This window comes from Bemisia tabaci, chromosome 5 (genome assembly GCF_918797505.1).
Source record: "Bemisia tabaci chromosome 5, PGI_BMITA_v3".
NCBI classification, from domain to species: domain Eukaryota; kingdom Metazoa; phylum Arthropoda; class Insecta; order Hemiptera; family Aleyrodidae; genus Bemisia; species Bemisia tabaci.
Genome location: NC_092797.1, coordinates 9,902,214 through 9,926,396, shown reverse-complemented (window position 1 = coordinate 9,926,396; position 24,183 = coordinate 9,902,214). Strand labels below are relative to the sequence as shown.

At 38.4% G+C, this 24,183-nt stretch overlaps 1 protein-coding gene across 1 annotated transcript; it reads left to right on the top strand.

Moving 5' to 3' along the window:
• The first annotated feature begins 1,923 nt into the window (after positions 1-1,923).
• LOC109034546 (actin-binding Rho-activating protein) lies at positions 1,924-23,434 on the top strand. The gene is made up of 4 exons (XM_019047761.2): positions 1,924-2,187; positions 9,088-9,277; positions 20,672-20,764; positions 21,388-23,434. The coding sequence occupies exons 1-4, from the start codon at positions 2,021-2,023 to the stop codon at positions 21,505-21,507; spliced, it is 570 nt and encodes a 189-aa protein (XP_018903306.2). The 5' UTR covers positions 1,924-2,020; the 3' UTR covers positions 21,508-23,434.
• Positions 23,435-24,183: the final 749 nt, after the last annotated feature.

The following is a 24,183-nucleotide window of genomic DNA, read 5'->3' as shown; positions in this document are numbered from 1 at the left end:
AAAGTTAATTGAGAAAAAGGTTTTTGAAATGTCGATCAGGGCCGGATTCACCTACTTGCCGCCCGTGGGCCGCCTGTATTTTGCCGCCCCCTTCTCATTCGTTTTGAAACATCAATAAAAAACATCAAGTGAACGTGCAGCGGGGAGGGGTGCATAAGACGCGTTTACTCGTGTTGTACACATTTTTTGCGAAGCCCTGTCAACATTACCAGCAAAAGTTCACGGAACTTTGCGCGAAAGTTAAGTATTCCGTGAACTTATCTCTGTGTGAACAAGGCCTTCCATTTATAAGCAATGAACGAAAAAATTATGAAAGAACAAACTGAACGCACTGTGTTTGACGCAATGCGTGAAGCATTCCCACAGTCAAATGGGCGCTGTGCGTTTCACACCGACCGCTTTTGAACGCACTATGTTTGACGCAATGCGTGAAGTATTCATGCAGTCTTGAAGGCGCTATGCGCTTCACGCCGACCGCTGCCGACCGCACTGTGTTTGACGCAATGCGTGAAGTTTGTCTCTGGCCGCGCCGCTCCGTTGCAGGTTGAATTGCGTTTTTGGTTGCTCTCTTGACTCGGCTAATTAAAGGTGTTGTCTCTTGTATCACCGAAAGACGACAAAATTAGAAATTACTATACTTTTACCCTCAGGAAATGAGAGATTCTGTCGCCTTTTCTGGTTTGTAATTTATTTTCTGAATTCGATTTTTTCCTCTCTTTTTTTGATACCTGCATTAAAAAAATTGAAAATTTGCCGACGCCTAAATTTGCCGCCATGGGCCGCGGCCCATGTGGCCATCCCCTTAATCCGGCCCTGATGTCGATCTACCATAATTGGAATTCAAATTTATCAAACTCTAGTGAAATTCGTGTACGCTCTTTATCGTATACAAATGCACTGAAGGAAGTTTTGGCATATACATTTTCATATTTGCCTCACATGATAAAACAAACGGCACGATCATGCAACATCCGAAGCAAATTAAATTTAAAAAAAAATACTTATTTTTACAACATACAGTCCTCTTGTTCTTCTAGATTCAAGAGAATGTCTTCGTCCTAACTCAAATGTCCATTGTTCGACCCGCAATTTATCAAAAATGGGTCTCCTGAAATTGTGCCTGAACGCACTGGGGATCCCTTCCAATATTTGGCACTTCTTCGTTTCCCTCACGAAAGAACGTAACTGCATTTTGATGTTGCCAAATTTTCCCTCGCAAACTGCACATTTAACCAGGCGAATCTTGGGCATTTCCAACTGAAAATTTCACTGATTATTATTTTTCCAATATTTTGCAGACGGCTGAAAAATTTCGGGCGCAAATTACTCAGGTACATCCGACAATCATCTCGTAAAACGTTGAATTGTTTTGAGTCAGTTTTACAACCTTTGAATTGAGTTACGTTTCTTCGTCCCGAAAACGACGACTTATGCTGCCATACTGAGGAAAAACGCCGCATTAACATTCGAGAGTTGCCAATTAATATACCTATAAAACATGTATTATTGACAACATTCATACATGTTTTTCCTTGCAATTTTCAGATATTTTAGATCAAATTGCCGACCAAATTGTCTGAAAATTTTGGAAAATAATATTCACAATTTACCCAGTAAATTCGGTTTTAATCGGAGGAAACTTGGTAACGCCTGAAAGCTCATACGGCGTTCTTCCTTAGCACGGCAGTATGAGTGATTTCATCAGAATATTTTTTTAGGGGGGGGGGGGGGTCTCTTTTCTCCGTGCGGCAGGTAAGTGCAGGGACGACGCCCCACTGGGACTCAACCCAGTCGCGGGGGAGGGGGGGGGTGTCATCCCGTGACGCCACGGGTCCTCGCTATTTTAACACATCCGGCCGTGGGGGGGGGGGGGGGGGGGGTAGGCGCGTGGTCCGCGGTCGGGATATTCGCAGCGGCCGAGGGATCTATCGCTTATTTCTCGCGAGTGACCCGAGGCGGCCGGTAGTGGTTTTTGTTTTTCGGTTGAGCTGTTCCAGTTGTTAGAGTGCCCGAGTTCAGGATGACGGACGCGGTGTTTGACTCCCTCGCCCAGAAAATCAACAAGTTCAACACGCAAGTCAACAAACATTGCGAGGGTCAGTCCCTGAACCCGTTCTCGGGTAGTTTTCAAGGGGACAGCCGGTCGCCTTCGCCTCGTCCACGCTTCTCCAAGGAAGAATATGGCAGGTATGTCCATCCAGAAAGTTCTCCTTCAATGTCAATGTTATGCAAATTGAGCTACTTGGACGACGATAAAATCGTATCATCCAGTTCGATTGTATAGCGACACGTTCAACTGGGAAAGAAATAGGGATTTGCTCGTAAAGTCAGCAAATCTTGTGAACCGCATTCAGGAAAAAGGAACCAGCGCAATGACAGTGCTAAAATGTTGCCCCTCCATATATATCTGGAAACTCTCCCAAAATAGCTAATCGTTTATGCATCCCACCAGAAAATCGTTAATTTTGAAGGGAAATAACTGTAAATTTTAATACTGTGCATATATTTAGTATTTTTGATAGAAAAAAAGAAGTCGCACGCTTTTGGAAACACTGTAAACACGCTGGTTTCTTTTTGCTAAATGCGATCCATGTGTACACACAGGTATACCCCTGCTTATTCACTATCCTTATTAAAGTAGAACCCATCTTTTTAGAAGGAATAGCCTTCTTAAACACCGCTTACCAGTTACCGCCACACAGCTTTTCCCTAAAGTTTTTCTTTAGTCTCTAAGTTATGCAATTTGAGCTACTTATACATAGATTTAATTGTATTTTGCAGTTTGCTCACGTTTCGATACGATTACTGAGAATAATAGACGCTGTGATTTGTTCAGGAATTCATGATTCATGTGCACCCCTCTTTTTCATTAAAAAGAACCGACTTTTTAGTGGAAATTGTATTTCCTAGATCATGAACTGGTCCAATCACCAAGAAAGCACTTCCCCGAAGTTATCCTTCAATTTCAAAGCTATGCAATTCAAGCTACTTAGACGTTGATATAATTGTATCATGCAGTTTGATCACAAAACGATACATTTAGCAAGAAATATATAGGATGCTTTGTTCATGAGTTCATGAACTCATGTGCGCACGTCTCCCTTTCACTATTTTCATTTAAGAAAAAGCGAATTTACTGTAGACATTGAGTCTCCTTGATCTATACGTGGCCAATCACCGGAAAAGCACTTTCCCTAAGTTTTCCTACAAATTTGAAGCTAGGCAATTTGAGCAACTTGAACGTTGATATAATTATATCGTCCAGTTTGATCACGTGGCGATAAGTTTAACTGAGAATAAATAGGTTGGCTTGCTCGTGGATTCAATTGTGCTCCTCTTGCTGACCATTCTCATCTAAAGCGAACCAACTTTTGAACAGAAATTTTGAACAGACAGTCCTCTCGACCGCTCAGCGATCCGATCACCAAAAATCACTTTTCCGAGGTTTTTCCGAGGTATGAAGTGTCAAAAACATGTTGCTCGTTATGACCACAAACAGAGGACGTAGATAGTTGAGAGCTCCAAAGATTTTTTTTTAGAGATTCGTTAATGTTTAAAACAATTGTCACCGCAATGTAGAATGCAATATAAAAAATTTTTGAACACGTTCGATTTCCCTCTGTGTCTTATTCGACTGAATTGTTGTCATGCTTTTTGTAAAAGAAAATAAAGGCCAAAATCCACTCACTTTAAGGGAATATGATTATAATATTCAAGCTCCTCTTTAGATTGAAACCGAATTTCGAAAAATCAGAAAATACTCATAAAAATTCTAAAATACAACAGAATCTCCCATGAAATACAATTTAAGGTAAAACATGATCTAGAAACAAAATAAAAAACCTCTGCGAATATTTAAGTTTAAAGATTTTCGGTTCAAGACAAAAGTTTTTATCATCTTCATTTTTCTGTTAACTTTCAATACTAAAACGAAGACTGCAAAACATACATGCCGTAGCCTTAAAGCGTTCATACTTATTTTGCGTAGACTTTATGCAGGAACAAATTCAAATATTTCAGCTCTCGGCGCTGCTTAAAATGTTCGCGGTCATTATCAGACTACAGACTACTTGCATTTTTCTCCATCAGTGTAAAGAAGGTTCTCTAGGCTTTGCAATTTCGGGGGGTTTTGCGCAGTTTTGGCACATTCACGTGGTCGTGCGGTCGTGCGGTCAAGAACAATTTACACTCCTCGCAAAATAGATATATCAAAAATTCTCAAAATCAACTCACAAGTAGAGAATCAAGTTTGACTTTGAAATTATCGGATTCAAACTTCTCACTTGTATTTAAAACACGAGCTATCGTATTTCAAATTGTCTCCTGAAAATAAGTCAATACGCGTTCGGCAAATAATGAATCAGACCTGGTTTAATGATTTAAAAAAAAAATTAAAAAAAAAAAAAAATTCTCGCTCTGATCCCATAAATTGGAAGCGAGAGCTTGTGAGAAAAAAGAAAATATACTAAAGGAAATTCCAGAGTTGAAATACAGCAGAATCAATTTTGGAAAAGTGATTTTCATTTAAAATTCATTTAAACTGATTGAGTGGAAATTGCGTTTTTCCAAGATCATTATTTTTGGTTGGGAATAATCTTAAATGAAAGTGGAAATTTTCTTCGATAAATTGAGATGCTTAAATTCAAACCATGGCCGATGATCCATTTTTTCAACAATGATTTTTTTCTCCATTTTAAATGAAATACATATTTTTGTTTATTCATTCGTGATTCGGACTCTATTCGACTGCAATCATCCTCAGTCTGGAGGCATGCAGTGCGCCTTCATTTTTTGCATGTGCAACACAGCCAGCATTGGAAATCAAATAGCAACATTGGTAGCATAGTATCACACGGTTTTCTCAGGACAGGGAAGAAAAATCGCGCGGGTTTTCAAGAATTGGAGTTGAGTAATTTTCCGTTTAAAAATTGAAGCACGGCGGGAAGTCTGCAACGTCGCAAACCGAAATACGTTGCCACATTTACAAAATATTCATGGACACCTTGGAGGATAATTTAACTACATATTAATAAGTTATGAAAGTTTGAGCTTTTTCAACTAATCACAAAGATATTGGTATTTTATATTTTAGTTTTGGTACTTGGAGAGGATTAATTGGAACTTCTTTTAGAATAATCATTCTTTCTGAGCATATAAACATTGGGTCTTTTTTATGAAATGAACATCTCGTCGCTTGGCTGACATAAGGGAGTGACTTCACTTTGAGATGAGCCCGGAAAAACATTTAATTGTATGGAGGACAGGATTCAATGAAGAGTGTAGTTACGCCCTTATGTCAGGTGGGCGACGATTCATGCAATGTACCTAGTACCTTTACATGCATTTATTATAATCTTTTTTAAGACTATGCCTTTGGTTATTCGTGGATTTGGTGACTGACTTGTTGACTTGTGAACATTTCCGGAAATTCGCGCTCCCGGTCCCGCGGAATTTTGCTCCCTGGTCCAAAGGGCCCTCGATGCAATAAATTCGGTCTCATCTGTATGAGCAACATCGTCGGTGATTTGGCAATTTTATGGGTGTCAATGACGAGGCGCGGAAACGCTATTTTCGACGGAAGTTAACACGCCGTTTCAATGTCGCCCCTGTTTACACGCCCGTTCGAGACACCGAAATTCCGTCGCCGGCGCTCCCGCCATTGTAGAGACCGCGGTGTCCTTCCACACGATCATCATCCATCGAAACGAAACAAATCAAATCCGAATCGGATGTGTTTCCGTTTCACCATCGAGAGCCAGTTCCGAAATAACGCAGAAAAAATGCATCCATTCACAATGAAACCTGGTGCAGAAAAAGTTAAAACTGAGGTATCGGTGCTTCTGTGAAGTAGAGTATTTTATCAAAATTGTGTAAGTATAAAGCCGGTTTTATAGCGCTCTGTGGCGCTCTACGACACCTAGCCGCCAAAGTCCCCTATCCTCCCAAAGCCTTTCAAGGAGTTGGCAAACCCTCATTTCTTCTAAAACCCCCTGTCGCCACCCTCTCATTGGGCGTCCCCTTCGTCTCCTCCCAGGAGGAACCCAATCAAGCAGCTTCATTTTATCAAAATTCTAGCCCAAAAAACCCTCGAAAATGTAAATATCACCGGATACGAGATAACAGCAAAGTAGAGGTTTATGACGGTTTGAAATGAGCAATTTAAAAAAAACTTGTTTCGTGAAGATCTATTTTAAACTTGAACCTGTTGTGTTTGGGGTCGTCTCATTAGAATATACCCGTACAATTTGCCCCTGAATTTTATTTCGCAGACTTTTAACTGATGAAAAAAATCCGTTTTATAGCAGATCAACATTTGAGGCACTGTTAAACCCTTCCTTATCCACAGAATTTGCAACTTGTGTTTGAGACGTGCTGACATTTTCTTGAATCAAAGTTCCAAGTCAAGAGTGAAACTGCAAAAATGCGCATCCCCTTCGCTTTGTCTGAAAATCTCCGCTCCCGATTTTTTGCATCAAAGGCAGAAAAGCCAACAAAATTGCTTGACATTTTCACGAAAAATTCTTCGCTCAGGGAGGAAAAATCAGAAGGGTTTTCAAGAAATAACGTTGCGTATTTTTCCATTTAAAATATCAATTATGACAGGAAGTCTGCAGCATCGGAAACCGAGATATGCGGTTTTGAAGTTTCGCCGTCGAAATGTATTCGATGACAAAAGGTCGAAACCCTATATCTCCATTTGCGCTGTCGCAGACCTCCTGCCATACTTCATATTTTCTTTCGAAAACTTGTCAACAAAATTTCTTGAAACCTTCCCTGATTTTCCTTCCATACGAGAATGTTCTATTAAATTTTAAGAGATGAAGTTGTCATTCCCTTTAAGTCATTTCCCTTAAAAAAAAAGAAAAAGAAAAAAAAGAAATTAACGGACATTGTAAAACGCTACAATGAAGATATCTGCCGTTCAAAGTGAAAACGACGTATCTCCATTTGACATTTTTCGATTTTTTCCTGACAGAATATTTTTTCACAAGACAACTGGCGAAAGTTCATCCTTCATTTTTTCGAGTCGATTGTGACATACCATTAGGAACTCAAAATGAAAAAATGAAGCATTGTCATCCTTGGATTTTCCTGTGTCAGAGCAGTTTGTGTCGAAGAAAAATACAATACGTAAATGGAGTTAAGGCGTTTTTCCTGTGGACAGCAGATATGTGGTTTCGCACTTTGGCCATCGTTATGCGGTTTCAACGTACCTCATCGTCAAAAAAATTAACGCATTATTTCCGCTCTAATAATCTGAAGTTCTCCGCACGGTCGTATACTTTACCTCCGATAGCGACACGGCAAGGTCCGGACTTTAACGAGCCTCAAATTGTCGCCCAAATCGTTTGTTTGTCAACGGTGGTTGAAGTTGCCACGGCGGTTGCCGAGTGCGCGGCTCGCGAAACGAATTCCCAGCAATTCGAGCTCGAAGTCGTGTGCTCACTTAGCAACGGTGGCTGGCGTGGGCCCAGCTTTTAATCGCGTCGCAAACGGGGAATAGTGAAAATAGTAAACACCCTGCGCTGCTGTGCTGAGGGAAAACGCCGTATGAACTTCGAACGGTGCCACATTTCCAGCGATAAAATATTTTTTTTGGAGAAAAGTCATGAATATTTTTCCTCGACCTACGAGCAAAATTCTATAAAAAATTGAAAGAAAAATATTCTTAATTTTTTTCGGAAATTCGTGATTTGTCCGACGAAATTTGGCAACGTCTGAAAGCTCATACGGCGTTTTGCCTTAACCCGGCAGTGCACGAGTCGGAGATAGTTCAAGACCATGGTCGCAGACCATCGTTACACGTTTCAAGTCGATTTCCCGTCCCAAGTTCAACGATTCGAGGGAAACTTCGCGTTTGAGAAGAGTCGCCAGGCTGAGAGACTTATTTAATTATTTTTAGCCGTTCTTTGAACAGCCCAGGAGACCCCGAATGACTCGCGTAGGATTGCTAAGATTGCGAAGGAACTGATCAAGGAATGTCCCACCAAAACGACCGTGTTGATGTAAAGACTTCTAATAACTACAAAACACTAGAAAGTGGGTACCCAAGGCTAAAAAACAACAAACACAAATCCTGGGTCGTTTCGGGATGGTTTCAGCCGCCGCTTTGACCAGGAAAAAAATATACACAAAACACTTTCAAAATCAAAATCCCTAGATTCCCATTCGTGACAAAAAAAAGTAAGGTTGTCCTTGATAAGTAAGGTTTCTGTTATCACGGATGGGGGTCTAGAGATTTCGATTTTTATAATTTTTTATATATTTTTGTTCCCTGCTTGAGGTTGGGGTTGAAACCACCCCAAAACATGCCCGGTTTTGTGTTTGTTGTTTTTTAGCCTTGGATACCCGTTTTCTTGTGTTTTTTAGTTGAATTATTATTCGGTCTGTTTTTGTGTGTTATTCTGCCGTGCTAAGGAAAAACGCCGAATGAATAACCGAGAGCGGCCAAATTTCCCCTCCTAAAATATTAATTTTCGATACAAATAATGAATATTTCTTCTTGAGATTTTCTGATGCTTTAGATCACACTGCGAAGAAACTTCTCTGGAAAAGAGGACGGAAAATTTTTACAAGTTTTCCTAAAAATTCATATTTTTTTTTGGCAACGCACGAAAGGCTCATACGGTGTTCTTCCTTGGCATGACAGTATTGTCCAAGAACTTCTTTGTGAAAAGAGCGTAAGAGGCTCCCAATGCTGTTGAGATTGTTCAACGTACGTCATTAATCACAAGCTACGACTTGTCGTGAATTTTCCTTCACCATTATGTAGAAATTAGTCAACTGGGAATATACCTATTTGTACCTATTTGTCCCTATTTGTATTTTCATTTGCTGAAAATCCTGTGAATCTCAGCAATATTGCAAGCCTCGACACACGTCCTTTTACCGAGGGAGTCTTCAAGCCACTAGATAGGGTACGAATTAAAGCACTTTGCCGTATTATATGTTTTTTCTTCTAAATTTCACTGGGAAAACGATTCACACAACGGGAAGACAGGAATACTAAAATACAAATTAGATGATCTTTTATCCCGTCTCTCACAATTGGATACAATTTAACGGTTGGATTGAAATGTGTTTCAGACCTGTTGCAGGCTCAGAAACTGAGCGAAGAGGGAAGAAAGCTCACACACACATCTGCAGAGAAATTCTCGAGCTCTGTACAGTGATTCACGATATGGGTCAGTACCAAGCCAAACACAAAGCAGCAGATGATGATGATGAGGAAGAACACGATGGCACAATTATCGTCAGCTTTGGCGAGCTTTTCCAGGTAAGCACCGTAAAACTTCTGAATGCTGGGAATCTTTAAAGCCTAAGATTAAATGGACTGAATTTTGCAATTTGGAGCTATAAATTCTAACTCATCTGAAAAAACACGTGTGTGCATAGGGAAATTAATGGCACATACGTTGTTTTTAAACCAGGCCGGAATTTATAGTTCTTAATTGCAAAATGTAGTCCAAATTTCACAGTAAATGAGATATCGACGGTGGAACTACCAGTCCACGTATCTCGGTTTGCGGCGTCGTGGACTTCCTGTCACACTTCATTTTTAAACAGAAAACTACTCGACGTCAATTTTTGAAAACTTCCTTGTCTTTTCTTCTCTATGTGAGGAAAACTCTATGAAAATTTCAAGAAATGATATTGATTTGTTTTCCGCCAAACAAAAATAAAATGGGAAAGGAGATTTTTAAACACTGCGAACAAGATACGTTGTCTGGTAGTTTCACAGTCGATATGTCCTTTGATACTTTCCTGGCACACGCATGTGTTGCAAATGCAATTTTTGAAACATTTTTTCTTCACTTTACACCATCTTTTAACTGAGGTATTTATGAGAAACTATTTGATTAATTACTGTTCATGCGATCTCGTCGGAATTTATTGTAAGGCCAAACTCCTGAAATTTTAGGGCAGGGGCTGAATTTTTAGACCGATGGCCATAATAATTATATTAGAGAAGCAAGAACACAAAAAATTATAGATCAAGATTTCTTACATTGCAATGTGTTCATCAATCAAGTATTAGACAGCTTGTTCCTGAAAAGACTCCAGGAGATTTGCACGTATAACTTCATCTAACCTTGATGTAAAATTTTAATAGTATCGTATAAATTATGAAAATTGTCTTCAATCCCACGCGAAATAACGTAACTGTATTCCAAGATCGCTTGATCGGCTAAAAAAAAAATCAATTTTTTCTCAAGAATATGACTTTTGAAACACCTGGCCAAATTTTTGCTGATTTTCGCGGTGTTCAGAAGATTGATCATCGAAACTTTCAGATATAATCACCCAATAGTATTCCAGTAAAAATAAAATTTGTGAGCATAAACTTTATACTGCGATGAAATCCTGTTACGTTCTTATATTTGGAAAGCAACGAAATAATGCGTTCAATGGCGATTCCAACAAGTTGGCAACACTGTAAATCCACTGAAAGAGCCTCCCTAAAAAAGGGCCTTTTTTGGCCCCTTTTCGGGAATCCGGGGATTTCATTCGTATGTGGCTTAAATGAAACCTTATGATGAGACAAGCCTCCAGTAAAAATTTTAGCTTGAGTATACGTCTAGTTTCCGAGATACAGCGTTGCAAAGTTGGCATATTTGAGCTTTAAAATTCTCATATTCTCAGGTATCTTATTTTCTCAGAACGATTCAATCGGATGTTTTGTGATATTTTGTGACATTTTATCAAATGTTAGTATTATTATCGAATGCATATTTCAATTGAAACATTAATACTACTAATTTTGTTAAAACAACGTTGCAAAGTTGACATAAAAACCTATAAAAAATGTTCATTTCATCAAGTTTCTTAACTTAAAAACGAACTTAGTGACGGCTAAAAGATATGCTTTTGGGGTTTAGATGCAATTTTATGATAGATTAAGGCTTTTGTTAAAATTTAACTCAAAATGCAAGTATAGTTTTAATGATACAGGGTTGCAAAGTTTATATATTTGAGCTTTAAAAATGTCTATATTTTTGAGTTCTGTGTTTAAGAAGCTACTTTTGTAGAATTTAATCACGATTTGAGGCAGGAAATCAACCATTTATGTCATCTGTAGATGAATGTTTGTATTTGAAGAAGAATTCTTTGACCGGTGGTGATACAGCGTTGCCATGCTTAAAACTTTGAACTCTGTATGGATTATGATTTTTTCTTGTTGAACATGACTTCAATGGGTATCTTAACTCGTATCAAGGCAAAATATCAAGGGCTGATGTCAGTCCCAGGTAACGATTGGTTTTGGAAAAAATACTGCTGCCAAGTTTATTCATAATTCTTTTCAAACAAAAAATAATAAAATGATTTTAAAATAAAGATGCTTCTAATTTAATTTTTTTACTTTTTTTATTTTGTTTAATTTTTTTCGGTAATTTGTTTAGACTTTTGTGATTTTTTTATATTTATTTATGAATATCCGTGAAAATATTTTTTTCGATTGATACGTGAGTATAGTCTTGCCTTCAAATATATAGCAAGTACCTCAACATGTTGCCGATTTTTTACTTTTACCATGTATCTCAATTATTTTGAGGCATCTAGATCAAAGATATGTTTTCAACATGCTCTATACATATATGAGCTTGTTATGATTGGCACTGCCAAGACACTGCACCGTTGCGTATTGAGAAAATGCAACTTTTTTCCAGATATATTTCACTGGGAGATGGATGTATTTTTTATCAGAATGGAGGGGTCAGCGAATGCTACCAAGAATTTACATCCAGTGCCGAGATCATAATGTGAATGCTTAAATCCATTTTGAAATACAAGTATGAAACATGACAATAGCCTGGTCCTATTCTCTTCGGAATGCTGTCACTGTGACACAGAGGTCTTAATACTATGAGGACAACCCTCAACAAAAATGGAACTTTAACAACTTATTAATGAAAAAATATTTAGTAGCTATGCCGAAATAATAATTTTTGACAAATCCATGCAACAATATTTTAATAATTTTAAGTATTTTATTCTTTTAATTTCTTTTTCTATAGATTTATTTATTTTTTTTTATTTTTTTTTTAATTTTCTCATCATTTGTAATTCTTAAGTCGAAGATATTCTATTCTTTAAGGAACAATGAATGTATTGTCTGTATCAAGATTTATTTGTACTCAAAAAACTGGAGCGTTTCCATAGTTTATGTTCGTTTTTGCATTCTGCCTAAAAAAAAGTAAAATTGACAACCAAGGCGAGGTAGAATTTTTTAGATTTTGAAAGCAACACTGTTGCTGAGCCATTCATTGTATGCCATAAATTCACTTGGATTACGTTTTAAAATCAGACAATTATTGGAAGTATCCTTATTTTAAACTTATTTTATAATGGAATGTTAATAGAGACTTAAATAAAATTGGCAACAGTGCCATTTTAATTCCAATTTTCACCTAGGATTGACAAAAGTCCTCCACATTTCTTTGTTTCACAATATCACTTATCAACATTGTTCAATCTTGTCTTCAATAAAATAACACAAAATAGACATTTTCCCAGATACAAGTTGAAAACTTTGCAACACTGTATTATCGTATCCTTTTATAAATTAAACTATGCATCTACGAGTATCACTAATTGTTGATTCTATGCCCCAAAATACAGTTCGATCTTCAGTAATAGCGGTTTGTGAACGAGAAACTTTAAAAAATGAGCTTTTTAAAGCTGAAAAATGTAAACTTAGCAACGTTGTACTGCCAAAACAAGGCTTACGCATGAGTCAAAATTCTTACTGGAGACTTTTCATATTATAATAAAATTTATCGTGTGCACCTCGTGTAAGTATTGTAAAGTCATTTTTGAAGTTGGTTTTTGGAAGAAAATCCATAAAAATATGAGAATTTTAAAGCTCAAATATGCCAACTTTGCAACGCTGTATCTCGGAAACAAGACATATACTCAAGCTAAAATTTTTACTGGAGGCTTGTCTCATCATAAGGTTTCATTTAAGCTACATACGAATGAAATCCCCGGGTTCCCGAAAAGGGGCCATTTTTAGGGAGGCTCTTTATTGAATGTCTCGATTCTAGGTGAGAAAAGCTGGCTCACCCAGAATCGATTGTTTAACATACGTTTGAATGAAGAGAAAAGCAGTGTTGCCAAATTGCAAGAATCGTCACTGATTGCGTCTCACTTTCCACGCGCAGCGCGAACTATATTTTGTCGATAAGATGTTGATATCAAATTTACTTAAGGGTTTTAATTACTCCTCGATAGGCATGATTCATTGCCAATATTTAAAGTGATTCTGACGAAAGAAATTCATAAGCTGAGCCCCAATACTTTCCCATCATTTCACTTCACGTGCCAGAGGCCGGCGCCTTGTCTGGGGCGATGACTGATGATGAGAAATACAGACGTGATTAAATTCGTCTACCTCTCTGCGAGGGTCGGACCACTCGTGCCAATTTCAAAACCATGAAAATAAAAAATGGAAAAAATTATCTATCATCTTGTCGTTGGGATCAGGAAGTTCGCAGCGGCATTCACACGAAAAAAAAAAAACTTCCTACAACTCACAGCATCCCCATCCTGTTATAATATTTCCCTCTTTTTTCCTCTTTTTAAAACAACCGAAATCCCCATTGTCACAATAAGTTTCAGGCTATGACAGTTGGTAACGAAAATTTGTTTGTCTCAAAAAGCACATTCCGAGAGGGAAATATTTACAGGACGCTCCTACAGATGCTCTTAGAAATGTCTCTCCGTGTCATTATTTACACAGACTTGAAAAAAGTATGACACTTAATCGGTCTGTTGTAAGGTTTGGGGGCTTGCGAACTGATAGCTAATTCCAGTGGAAAATTTTACGAAAAGAATGATAACGCCATCAAAACATCCTAAAATCACCTCCCAAACTCAAAAAAGCTGTTTTAGGAACCGGCCCATTCAAAACGGTCACTTTTACGCGGGAACGGATCCGGTCCACTCGTGACGTCACAGCACATGACAAATCTGGTTTCTTCATCAAGCGGCTGCCAATTCCTTATGGAGAAATACATTGTAAAAGATGAGGAGACCAGGTTTGTCATGTACTGTGACGTCACGAGTGGACCGGTTCCGTTCCCGCGTGAAAAAAAACCGTTTTAAAATACGGAATTTTACGGAGAACAAATCAATATCATGGGGCACTACATTACGTGCAAATTACCGATTATTCCATGCAATTGATTTTCTAATTACCTCTAAATAATAATGATGAGTGCATGCGGAAACACGAGAAACCGCCTGAGGCTAAGAAACACTTGTTTATTACTCACTTGCTGTGTGTCCCTCATCCTCCCTAGTTCGCCTTCAATAACTGTGAAAGCAATATGTGCGGCTTAGGAGTACGAATAGTTGCGCGCAGTAGTTATGTCTTTATCGCTCTCTTCTCTGGTTCGCCTTCAATAACCGCGAACGCAATATGTGCGGCTTGGAAGTGCGAATAGTTGCGCGCAGTAGTAATTTCTTTTTCGCTCTGTCCCGGAAGGAGCACACGTTTGGTCAGTCGAGTCAATACGTAATCACTTAACGCGAGGAACTTCTTTTGCATTAAATCCGATGTTCGGTTTCCGTATGCCGAAAAAGTAGCGGAAAACTTGACCGGAATACGGCAGTATCTCATTTTCTGAAGCGTTATAATACGTAACCCCTTGAAGATCAATGCGAAATAATTCGAGTGATTATCATTTCTACTAAAAGTATGACCAAAAAATGTGCTGTCTGTTACGGCGACAACACTATTCTAGTTATCGTGAAACCACTCGTGTGATTCAGAGTACAATTTGACTGACGTGAGGACGGGTTTACCGGAGATGGCGGTTCTCCGACCCGGTAGGCGGGCGGGGGGGGGGGGGGGGGGGGGGACAGGTGTTTCTTAAAAACTGCACGAAAGTGGGAATAATTTGGCACGAATCGTGATTGCAACAGTCTGCGCCTGAATTCAATGTCAGTTGGACCTGTTTCAAATTTGAGGAGGAGAAAAATTTGCCTCGCGTCGAGACGTCGAGTTTCCGCGTTTCCCGCTTGTCGTCGCTTGGCTGACGAAAGGGCGTAACTGCAACTTGAGATGAGCCCGAGAAAGCATTGGGTTGCATGGACAAAAGGGCTCATCCGCAAGTGTAGTTACGCCCGTATGTCAGGAGGGCGATGTTGTGAACATATTTCACATCCAAGATTCTACGTCGGTCTCATTAAGTTTCCCACGACCGCTGAAACCCAATCCGTCTATCTAGTTTTTTGAAAAATAAAGATTATATAAAATTAGTTTTGTATGTGGTGAAGCTAGGAGCTCGTAATTCGAAAAAAGACTCAAAAGCCTCTCGGCGACAAGGGGAAACCTCCAATTTTGGAGCTCCACCATTCAACTGTTGAAATTATCCTGTTTTTGGCTGTTGAGCAACATGTAGAGTATTTGTTAAGCAGATGGACTGATTTTTTGTAAACATGTATACACGTATACTACATTAAACTAAAGCTCAATAGTCAGCACAACTTCCTGGGTTAGTGTAACTGGAGAAAATTGCCCAAACAATTTTGAAATAGTGTGAAATTGCATTTTTGATTCGGGCTAATGTTGGGTACATGTCAAAAATTCTATTGGGGCCGATTATTTAATATATTGAATATTTAAAATACGGTTGGATCGTGAAAGAGGTAATGATGCTCTTTAGATCCAATAAGAGACCTATTCTACTGAGGAAGAACACCGTATGAACCTTCAGGCGTTGTTAAATTTTATTTGATAAAAAATACGAAAATACTGGAAATGTTACAAATATTTTTATTCCAATTTTTCTGAAAATTTTGTTCGTAAGCTAATCTTAAATATCTGAAAATCTCAAAGAAAAATATGTATCACTTTCTGCCAAAGTACATTTATTATCAGAGGAAATTGGCAACATTCAAATGTTCATATGGTGGTTTTCCTTAGCTCTGTAGTGAATACCCATCGATAGGCTTAATACTTCGCTCAAACCACCTACCGCTGTTTCTTTTATAAAAATTATCCCCACAACACTTCTTTCTGCAAAATTTCCTCGAGTTACTCACGTAAAGAAATCAAAATTACTCTGAGCCTGACTGAAAGACCCAGCGGTCGCCTTTTTACACATTCTCCATCTATTTCTGCATTTGAAAAATAAACCGGGTAGAGCAGAAAATATGTTCAGCTTGAAAAAGCAAACCGCGTGGCCACCGCCTGAAGAGTTCGCCGACTTCAGCCCACAGAATAAAGTGTCAAAACAACTTTTTCGCTTCATTTTGCGGCAAGCATTTGAAAAGAAAATAAATTCACTAAATTTAGCGTAAACTATCGCCACACATCAGATCTATCTTTCCCATGAGTGCTTTTTGTTTTTGTTAGTTTTTTTTTCATGCTTCCACAATTTTCCATCCACAAGGTAAAGAGCATTTTTGATCGCCTGCCAATTCATATTTCATGTCGTTCAAAATATTTACCCGTCGAGGACTCGAAGTTTGTGATTGTTGGTGCGGTGAAATCGGACTATTTTTAACGGATCAGCCACGGCTCATCTTGTGCAGTGAGGCTGGAAAACCGCATAATTGTAATGGGCCTCTCATTGGAGTTAAGTGGTTTTGATACACCACGACAGGAGGAAGAAATCATCTTTTCCCCATAAAAATGTTCGTCTCGGGCGCTGTCGATTGCGGAGGCGCCATGATCAACGCCTGAGTATTTTTACCTTTTCATTCATAATTTTAGATGAATGTAAATCTAAAAATAATTTCGCGAAGAGGCAAGATATTACTACACAAGTTTTGCAGAGTTTCATCGTATCATCACATGATCACGCCCACCTGATCGACCCCCTCCCCTCCCCACGTCCTCAATTTGCTCATAATATAACAGAGTTACTGACTGAATTAAGCCGGGAGGGCTCAAACCAATCCGGTTTTTCGCTGTATGCCAAACAGTTAGGATTTCCACCTTGAGGCACACTTCGACAGATTCCATCACATTTATTTAAGGAAATAGGAGGTGAAAAAAAGAGTCGCGTATTTGAAGAACAGCGATATAATTGAAACATTTGCAATTGTACTGCATTTTGCAATCATTATTACTAGGAACTACAATTTCTGACTCAGTGTAGAAAAAACATATGTACTAGGGGTTTCCCTATGTACACAAGTGTTTTTACAGATGATCCAGAATTTGTAATTCCTAACTACAAAGTGTAGTCCAACCATGATTTGCATCAGTAGTATTGGGATTAGAAAAGTCCTTTCTAAGTGGCGATGCTTAAAATCACGCAAAAAACATATTTGGCACGTGTGAAACGATCGCATCTCCTCAAAACGATCGATATATACAGGGTAACCTAAAAGACCAATACCACTAGCACCAGGCATCACCCTGTAAATTTTGTACAATTTAAGATAGGAGACTTGAAATTTTTTGGGTGCTCCTCAGGCCAAAAGAAACGGATCTAGGGAACCCCCGAGATTTTAAAGGGACAACCCTCGTGAGGGGCGTGAGCTATGAAGGGTACAGGGGTGGTGTGAGACTTTTGGATCACCCTGTATATGAGGTCAAAGTTGGCAATAGAGCGGCACAACAAGTTTCCCAGCGACCGAGACCTTGAGAGGGGGACTCGCGCTGGAAAGAGAGGAATTCTCGAGATGAGTAATAAGTCTGCGGCACCGGCGCCGCTGCGGGTGTAAATTTTGACAATTTAATGCAATTTCCCGTCAGCGGAATCGACGAAGGGTCGTTGTGATGATCCGGCATTCCTCCGTCGGATACTTGGCTCCCTTTCAACGTTACCCAATTCAAGATCAGCTAAGGTTGGATCAAAATAACTTGACCCGCGCGAACCAACAGGCGCCTCTGTCTGTAGCCTGCAGAGACAGCATATGGACAGAGTTTAGCAGAAACTTACAAGAAAATATACTGAAAAATCGTCAAAACAAGGCAATAACAAAGAAGAATCACAATTAGCTGATTATTGAGATGGATGGGCGAAGAGATAGATAAATAAGATAGAGGGATAACAAAAGCGATCGTGTTGGTAGGATTGGGTGGTCGTAATGGACAAATTAGGTAAGTAAGAGACTAACTAACGGCAACTTACAAGAGATCCTTAAGTCAGTACATCATTTGCCCATTAGTCTATAACGATCACCCGCGTTTCAACCAACAGAATCGCTCCATTTTCCTCTCGTCTTCTTTGTCTATCGCTATGCATATTTAGACATTTCAATAATCGGCCCGTAGGTTGAATTTTTTGATCCGATCAGACTTGAATTGCTCCGTGCTATGTAGAAAGTTTATGCATTAGATTTGAGTGTAGGAATAAAAGAAAGGAGGGAAATTTATGGGAAACGGGAGCTCTCCTCACAAGCTAGTTGTTAGAAAACCACCAACTTGTTTAAAAACTTGTTTTAAAACTGATAGACAGCCATTTCAAAGATTACGCTTTTATCTCGCTAAATCCTGTGCATTTCCTGGAGGTAGTCAAGTACATCTTTAAGCCGGTCCCTTTTTAAGCCCTTCTTTCTCCTAGTTCGGCCCATGTAACAAAGACATCTACAAATTGAAACGCGAAGACTTTATTCCATCGCTCCTGACAATAGAGGTAAGAGAAACAGTGATGGTTTGCGGCGATAATAAGCGATATGCTTGTAGTAGCACGAGGAACCTCCGCGCCACGAAAAGTAAATTTATCCTTCATTTTTCTTATGCGCAACACGCATAACAATCAAGCGACTACTTACGGTTGTTCCTTGATCAGTTTATTTCTCTAGAAAGACCTCCAATAGTTTACATCATAGAGAAGGGTGATTTTTTTAAAAGAAAGAGCTTCCTTAAGAACCTTGCTATGCAGCTAGTGTTTTGTAAAAAAAAAAGTTTTACAACATCCCAGCAAAATGCAGTTTTAATATCTTTGAAAATAGATCCCTGTACGAATTAACAAAATGATTTATCGATATTGATGATACAAAAAAATATAAACGACAAAAGTCCATACTTTTTACAAGATTTTAGACAGGTCCGTACCTACCTTAGTAGCCTCGAAGCCTGCAAAACATTGTCATCGAAAAAATGGTCTCTTTCATTATGCTACATGTTAAGGGTTCCTTAAGGTCTCCCTTAATTATAATGTAAACCACGTGGAGCGTCCTCAGGGAGAGGGATGGATCACAAAGGAACTGTACAAATACGGTCCTATCAATTTCAAAAAAGGCAGCATTGCAAACTAAAAGTTGAATGATGAGGTATGAGAAAACTCGACTTATTTGAGGCAAAAGGGAAAGGGAATCGAAGTGACAGAGGGGGAATCTTACAGGATTACATCGGTTAGTAATGCCTGTGATTTGAATTTTGGCTCAAAATTTACAGAGGTCAGACGCCAAAGAGTTTGTGTCGCGTGACGGGGATCCAATGGGGGGGGGGGGATTGGGTTTCAATTTCATGCGAAGCCAAAGGGATTTCACAGCAAGCCCCGGCTCATTTAAAATAATGTCCCGTGTGCACGTTTTCTGAGACAGTGCAATATTTTCCATTTTTGCCGAGTGAATGGATGAGCACCATTCTGATCACTTTTTTTAAAGGTCGACTTACTCCGTCGATATATAATAACATACATTCGTAGATTTTCACAAGATGTTTGAACTTTTTAAAATTCTAATATCAGCGAATGCTACTGAGGTTGGAACCAAATTGATATGCAGATCGGCATTGCGTTAATTTTTCGCCGGTTTGTGAAATTTTCAGGGACCGAAATTTGGCAGGAATCTCGGAGAGCGTCGAAAGGGGGCGGGGGGGGGGGGGGCGTCGACGCGGCGCGTGCCAATTCGACGCGACGATGACGCGCACTTCCGGTCGTTTCAGTAGTTTTCGGCGTTTCCTTTTAAGCCCTCGTCGGATTTTGTTTACTATCCATTCATTCCGCCTCATATACGCGGTCGCCGTTATCGCCTCGTTCGCGCGAAAATTCCGGCCCACGCCGAAATTCCGCCAAAATTATAGCACACCTCCAAATTTCCGTATTTGTCATCGTTCTCGGGGAAAGAGGGTGTCGTTCGACATGAATCGATCGACACCGATTCTATCAACATGAATCGACGGAAATTGATTGAAAGAATAATGAGGTTAACTGATCGATGTCATTTTTCAATCATTTGTCCATTAAAAAACCGAACCAGTGTCAATTAGTTCAGGTCGATCGATACATGTCGAATGAATCCATACCCTCCCTCGTGGAAAGGGACCTTATTGGATATCTAACCCAAGTAGCAGTGCAATCGCGATAAATTACGTTTTGATCGGAGAATGTATCGCTATTCTATCGACGGCTATTTATCGCAATATTATGAAACAAAAAATTATGATAAATTGAGGTAAAGTTTCAATTGTATCGAACGTGATTTTATAGAGATAAAATTGCGACGGGATTTAAGATAGTCGCTCAGATTATGATAATTTAAGCTAATTTAACGCCTAAATATCGTAAAAAAATCGCAACTTAATTTTCAAATTATTGCAATCTTTACGTCGGAAAATGTTTCTAGGGAAATGGGATGTTTCCCGTACATAAAGACCACTTTCCTCGGAAAATTTTACAGAGGAACAATCAGATCGATTCAAGACTTAAAGTTACGTATGTCTTCTATTTGCGAGTTTCAATTTTGTTTTTCATTTTTGTTTCAGTTGTACACAAAAATTTCGGACAAAGTAGTTGGATTACTAATCGCCGCGAAGAAAAAGGGTCTCGTTTACTTTGAGCCTGAAATTCTCTTCCAGGTGAGAGCGAACTTACAGTCATTTAAAAATGTTGAAATAGATTTGATCGGAAACAACTTTTTGAATGGTTTGGCAGATATTTTGAAATTATTAATTACTTCCGATAAGTAAAACATCATTCAAATCGGTTTTAAAAATAAATTCAATTATTCTTGGGGCTTGTTTAACCTGAAAATGTCTCTCTCTAATGCACAATGAAGAAGCAAAATTTTCCTCAATTCTGCGGGGCAGCCAAATCGAAAATCATTTTTAGCGCTTCTGACCCAGCGCTGAAAATTACAGATAGTTTTCTTCTTTTAATTTTAATTTCCGGAACTACTAACTGTAATTCCCTCTCAGAATACTGCAGAAGTAGGCCTATTCTATCTGCCTGTTACTTCCTTCCTCCCATTTACTACTATTTGACTATCTCATGATTCAGTGTCGGGGCGTGAATGGTCGGTTATCAATATCTTCCAATTTGAAGCTGTGGTAAAGAATCGATCATTAAGGTGTTCGTTGCGTGCACCCTGTTTATCGATCTTTCTCCATCGGTTCAAAAGACAGATCAATCGATATATCGCAAAGTATGCCACGCCACTGCTCAGATTTGAATCAATTAACGGTCTTTTCTCTTTTTTCAGCGTCGCGACGATAATGTTTTAATAGCTCTACTGAAACCAATGGACGAAATCAAACGAATTCTAACAGACCAGGCTCCATCGATAGCTCCATCGATTTCTGTCAATGGCGGCTCAAAATAGGGCGAGTGATCGTAGGTCAACAATCAACATCTTCTGTGATTCCATCGATGGATGGTGAGACGCGTGCTCATCCTGGTCTTCAAAGTTTCGAAAAATACGTTTCCCATCTGAACCGTGGCGCGGGTTGTTTTCTAAAGGAAACTTTCGATGCAGGCCCGGTTTCTAGTTGGAAAATTGCTGACGTTTTTTACCTGCGATTTTCGACTTTTGATATTTTTGGATACTTCGCAAATTTTTATATTCTTTCATGCTGCTTTCCCTTCGAGCTTCTTTTTCCACCTCCACCCGGCTTCTTTTGAAGGCTGATTTAAGCCTCAAAATTTGGCTTTCTTTTTTATAATTTCCTCCCTTAATGTCATCTTTCACCCTCTTGATTGGTCCGGCGAACTTTAAATTTATGTTTTAGAAGTGTCTAACTCTGATGGAAGAACAAAAGTGGTCAGAATGGACTTCAGTGATAGATTCATGATTTTTTAATGATATGAAAAGGTTTTTTAGGCATTTTGTCCTCCTGTCATAAAGAGTCTAAAAAATGATACCTGTGTTTTTCGAATTTGTTTTCTCATTGTCATTAAAGTATAGGCTCAATCTAGTGAAAGCTCATAGGTTGGGTGTTTCTGGATACATACACCGGTGAAAAACTTGTGTGGGAGGTCCATTTTTTTAAAGCAAAATCTGCTCGCAACTCAGAGAATCTTTTCTTGGCAGTAAAATACAAATGTGGAATTTTTAGAGTTTGGCCTTTTCCGAATCAAGACACAAGTATTCATTATTAGGTGTCTAAAAGCAATATCAAGTTTACTAACCTAATTTAATGCTTATTCATCTACTCTGTGTAAAGTGAGCTGTATATTTGAATAATATATGCCAAAAAGATGGTGAAATGACAAAGGGAGAGAATGCTAGATTAGATTTTTATTTTCAACTTCCACTTTAGTCTTACAGCATTTACTCGTTATTATTTTATTTTATTACCTCTGTGTAAATATAATTATTTTTATAGAAATTTGTATATTTACATGATTTTATGGTCTCTGGAATTTTTATGAGTTGTGCTTAAAACTTTCTTTTTTTCAAATTTACTCTGATTTTCAAAATGAATTGTCATGAACTTCAGTGGCCACTGTTCTTGTTATTTGCCAATTCTCTGATAATGACATCTGTATTTTCTGAAAATTTAATTTCTGTAACTGGCATACATAATGATGTAAAATTGTTCGATGAATGGGATGATGTAACATTCATAGTGAAATCGACTTGCTCTCAAGTAAGTTGCCTTACAAATCTACATGGATCTTGATTTTATCATCTTATAAATCATTCTTCTTTCTCATACATCTTTAGAAACTTTAAGGGCTTCCTCATAAAATTTTAAAGACGTTCCTAATGTTATGTTCAGCAATGTTCATAACTGTCCTTGCCCAATAATTTCCTCCATGTTTTAAGTTGTATAATTTTGTCTCAGAGAAGGGAGCTAGGCATTTACTTCCTGTAATTATGGCCATATTTTGCTCCCTCTACTTAATTAATTTTTTCCTCTGATTTTTTTATTGAATATCGATCAAATTTACGTTCCAATATAACATGTTTTGTTTTACTGCTTCACTTATTTAATTCGGGGAAAAATTATAAAATCAAGTAATGCCAGCCAATTTCTCACACTGTTTGTTACTTGAATTTTGATTTTTTGCCACGGGAAGAAGTAGAAGTTTACACAATTTAAATGAAAAACAAAAACAAAAATCTAAATAAAGTGTCAATCCTTCATGGTACTTCAATTTGAAAGTATATCTGTGCAAAATCCCTTCTCTGAAACATATGCTATGAGATCTTGTTTTTGTTCAATTTAATTTATTTGTTACTTTTAAGAACCTATTTTTATAAAAACTGTTCCTTTCATGAAATTAAAAAAAAAGATAAACTAGTCCATACTTGTTCATATCTATTTTCACTGTTCCTTTAAAAGTAAATTGTGAACAATCGACATCAGATATATATTAAGGTGTGATTGTATCATGAGGGGAAAGTTATCACATCTTTTTAAGTACTTAAGTACATGCCATGAAAAAGTTCCTCGGGAAGGACATCCGACACCGGATGTCGATCGGGCCATTACTCACCAAATGCAGCGTCTTTTGATAGTTCACTCCTCTTTACTAAAAGTGAGCGATTCAATTTTTTGGATTTTGTTACATTGATACCTAAAACTCGCATATTTTGATGACGACAATGGATACGTAGGAAGAATCTTCGAGACTTCCCCGTACATATTCAGAGAATTCTGTCGTCTCTCGATAGCAAAATGGAGGAGTATAATAATTTATGTTCAAAATACAGCGATTTGAGCCGTTGTGGGGATTGACCAAGTGAGTTGGTGCGCTAAGTTCGCCTTCAATTTCGAGGGATACTGTGCCACGCTCTGGTGGTCGAATAGTTGCTTCATACTAATGTACACTGAGCATAGATTGCGTTAAGTTCCACTGTTAATCCTTAAAAGCCAGGGACGTTAGCCGTTGCAGAAATTGACCTATTCAGTTGGTACGCTAAATCGGGCTATTGTTCTTTGTCTATCACTTTGTTTATCAATTTCAATAATCAGCCCGTTACATAGAGTGTTTCTCTACAAAATGTTGGATTCTCACTCATTTGCGAACGGAAAATTTTGAGCTCGTGCAC

What these genes read in the sequence shown, in the direction of transcription:
- LOC109034546 (XM_019047761.2), top strand. Translation starts at nt 2,021, where the DNA reads ATGACGGACGCGGTGTTTGACTCCCTCGCCCAGAAAATCAACAAGTTC. An exon ending in GCTTTGGCGAGCTTTTCCAG is followed by an intron (nt 9,278 to 20,671) that starts GTAAGCACCGTA and finishes TTTTTGTTTCAG; the next exon opens with TTGTACACAAAAATTTCGGA. An exon ending in AGCCTGAAATTCTCTTCCAG is followed by an intron (nt 20,765 to 21,387) that starts GTGAGAGCGAAC and finishes CTCTTTTTTCAG; the next exon opens with CGTCGCGACGATAATGTTTT.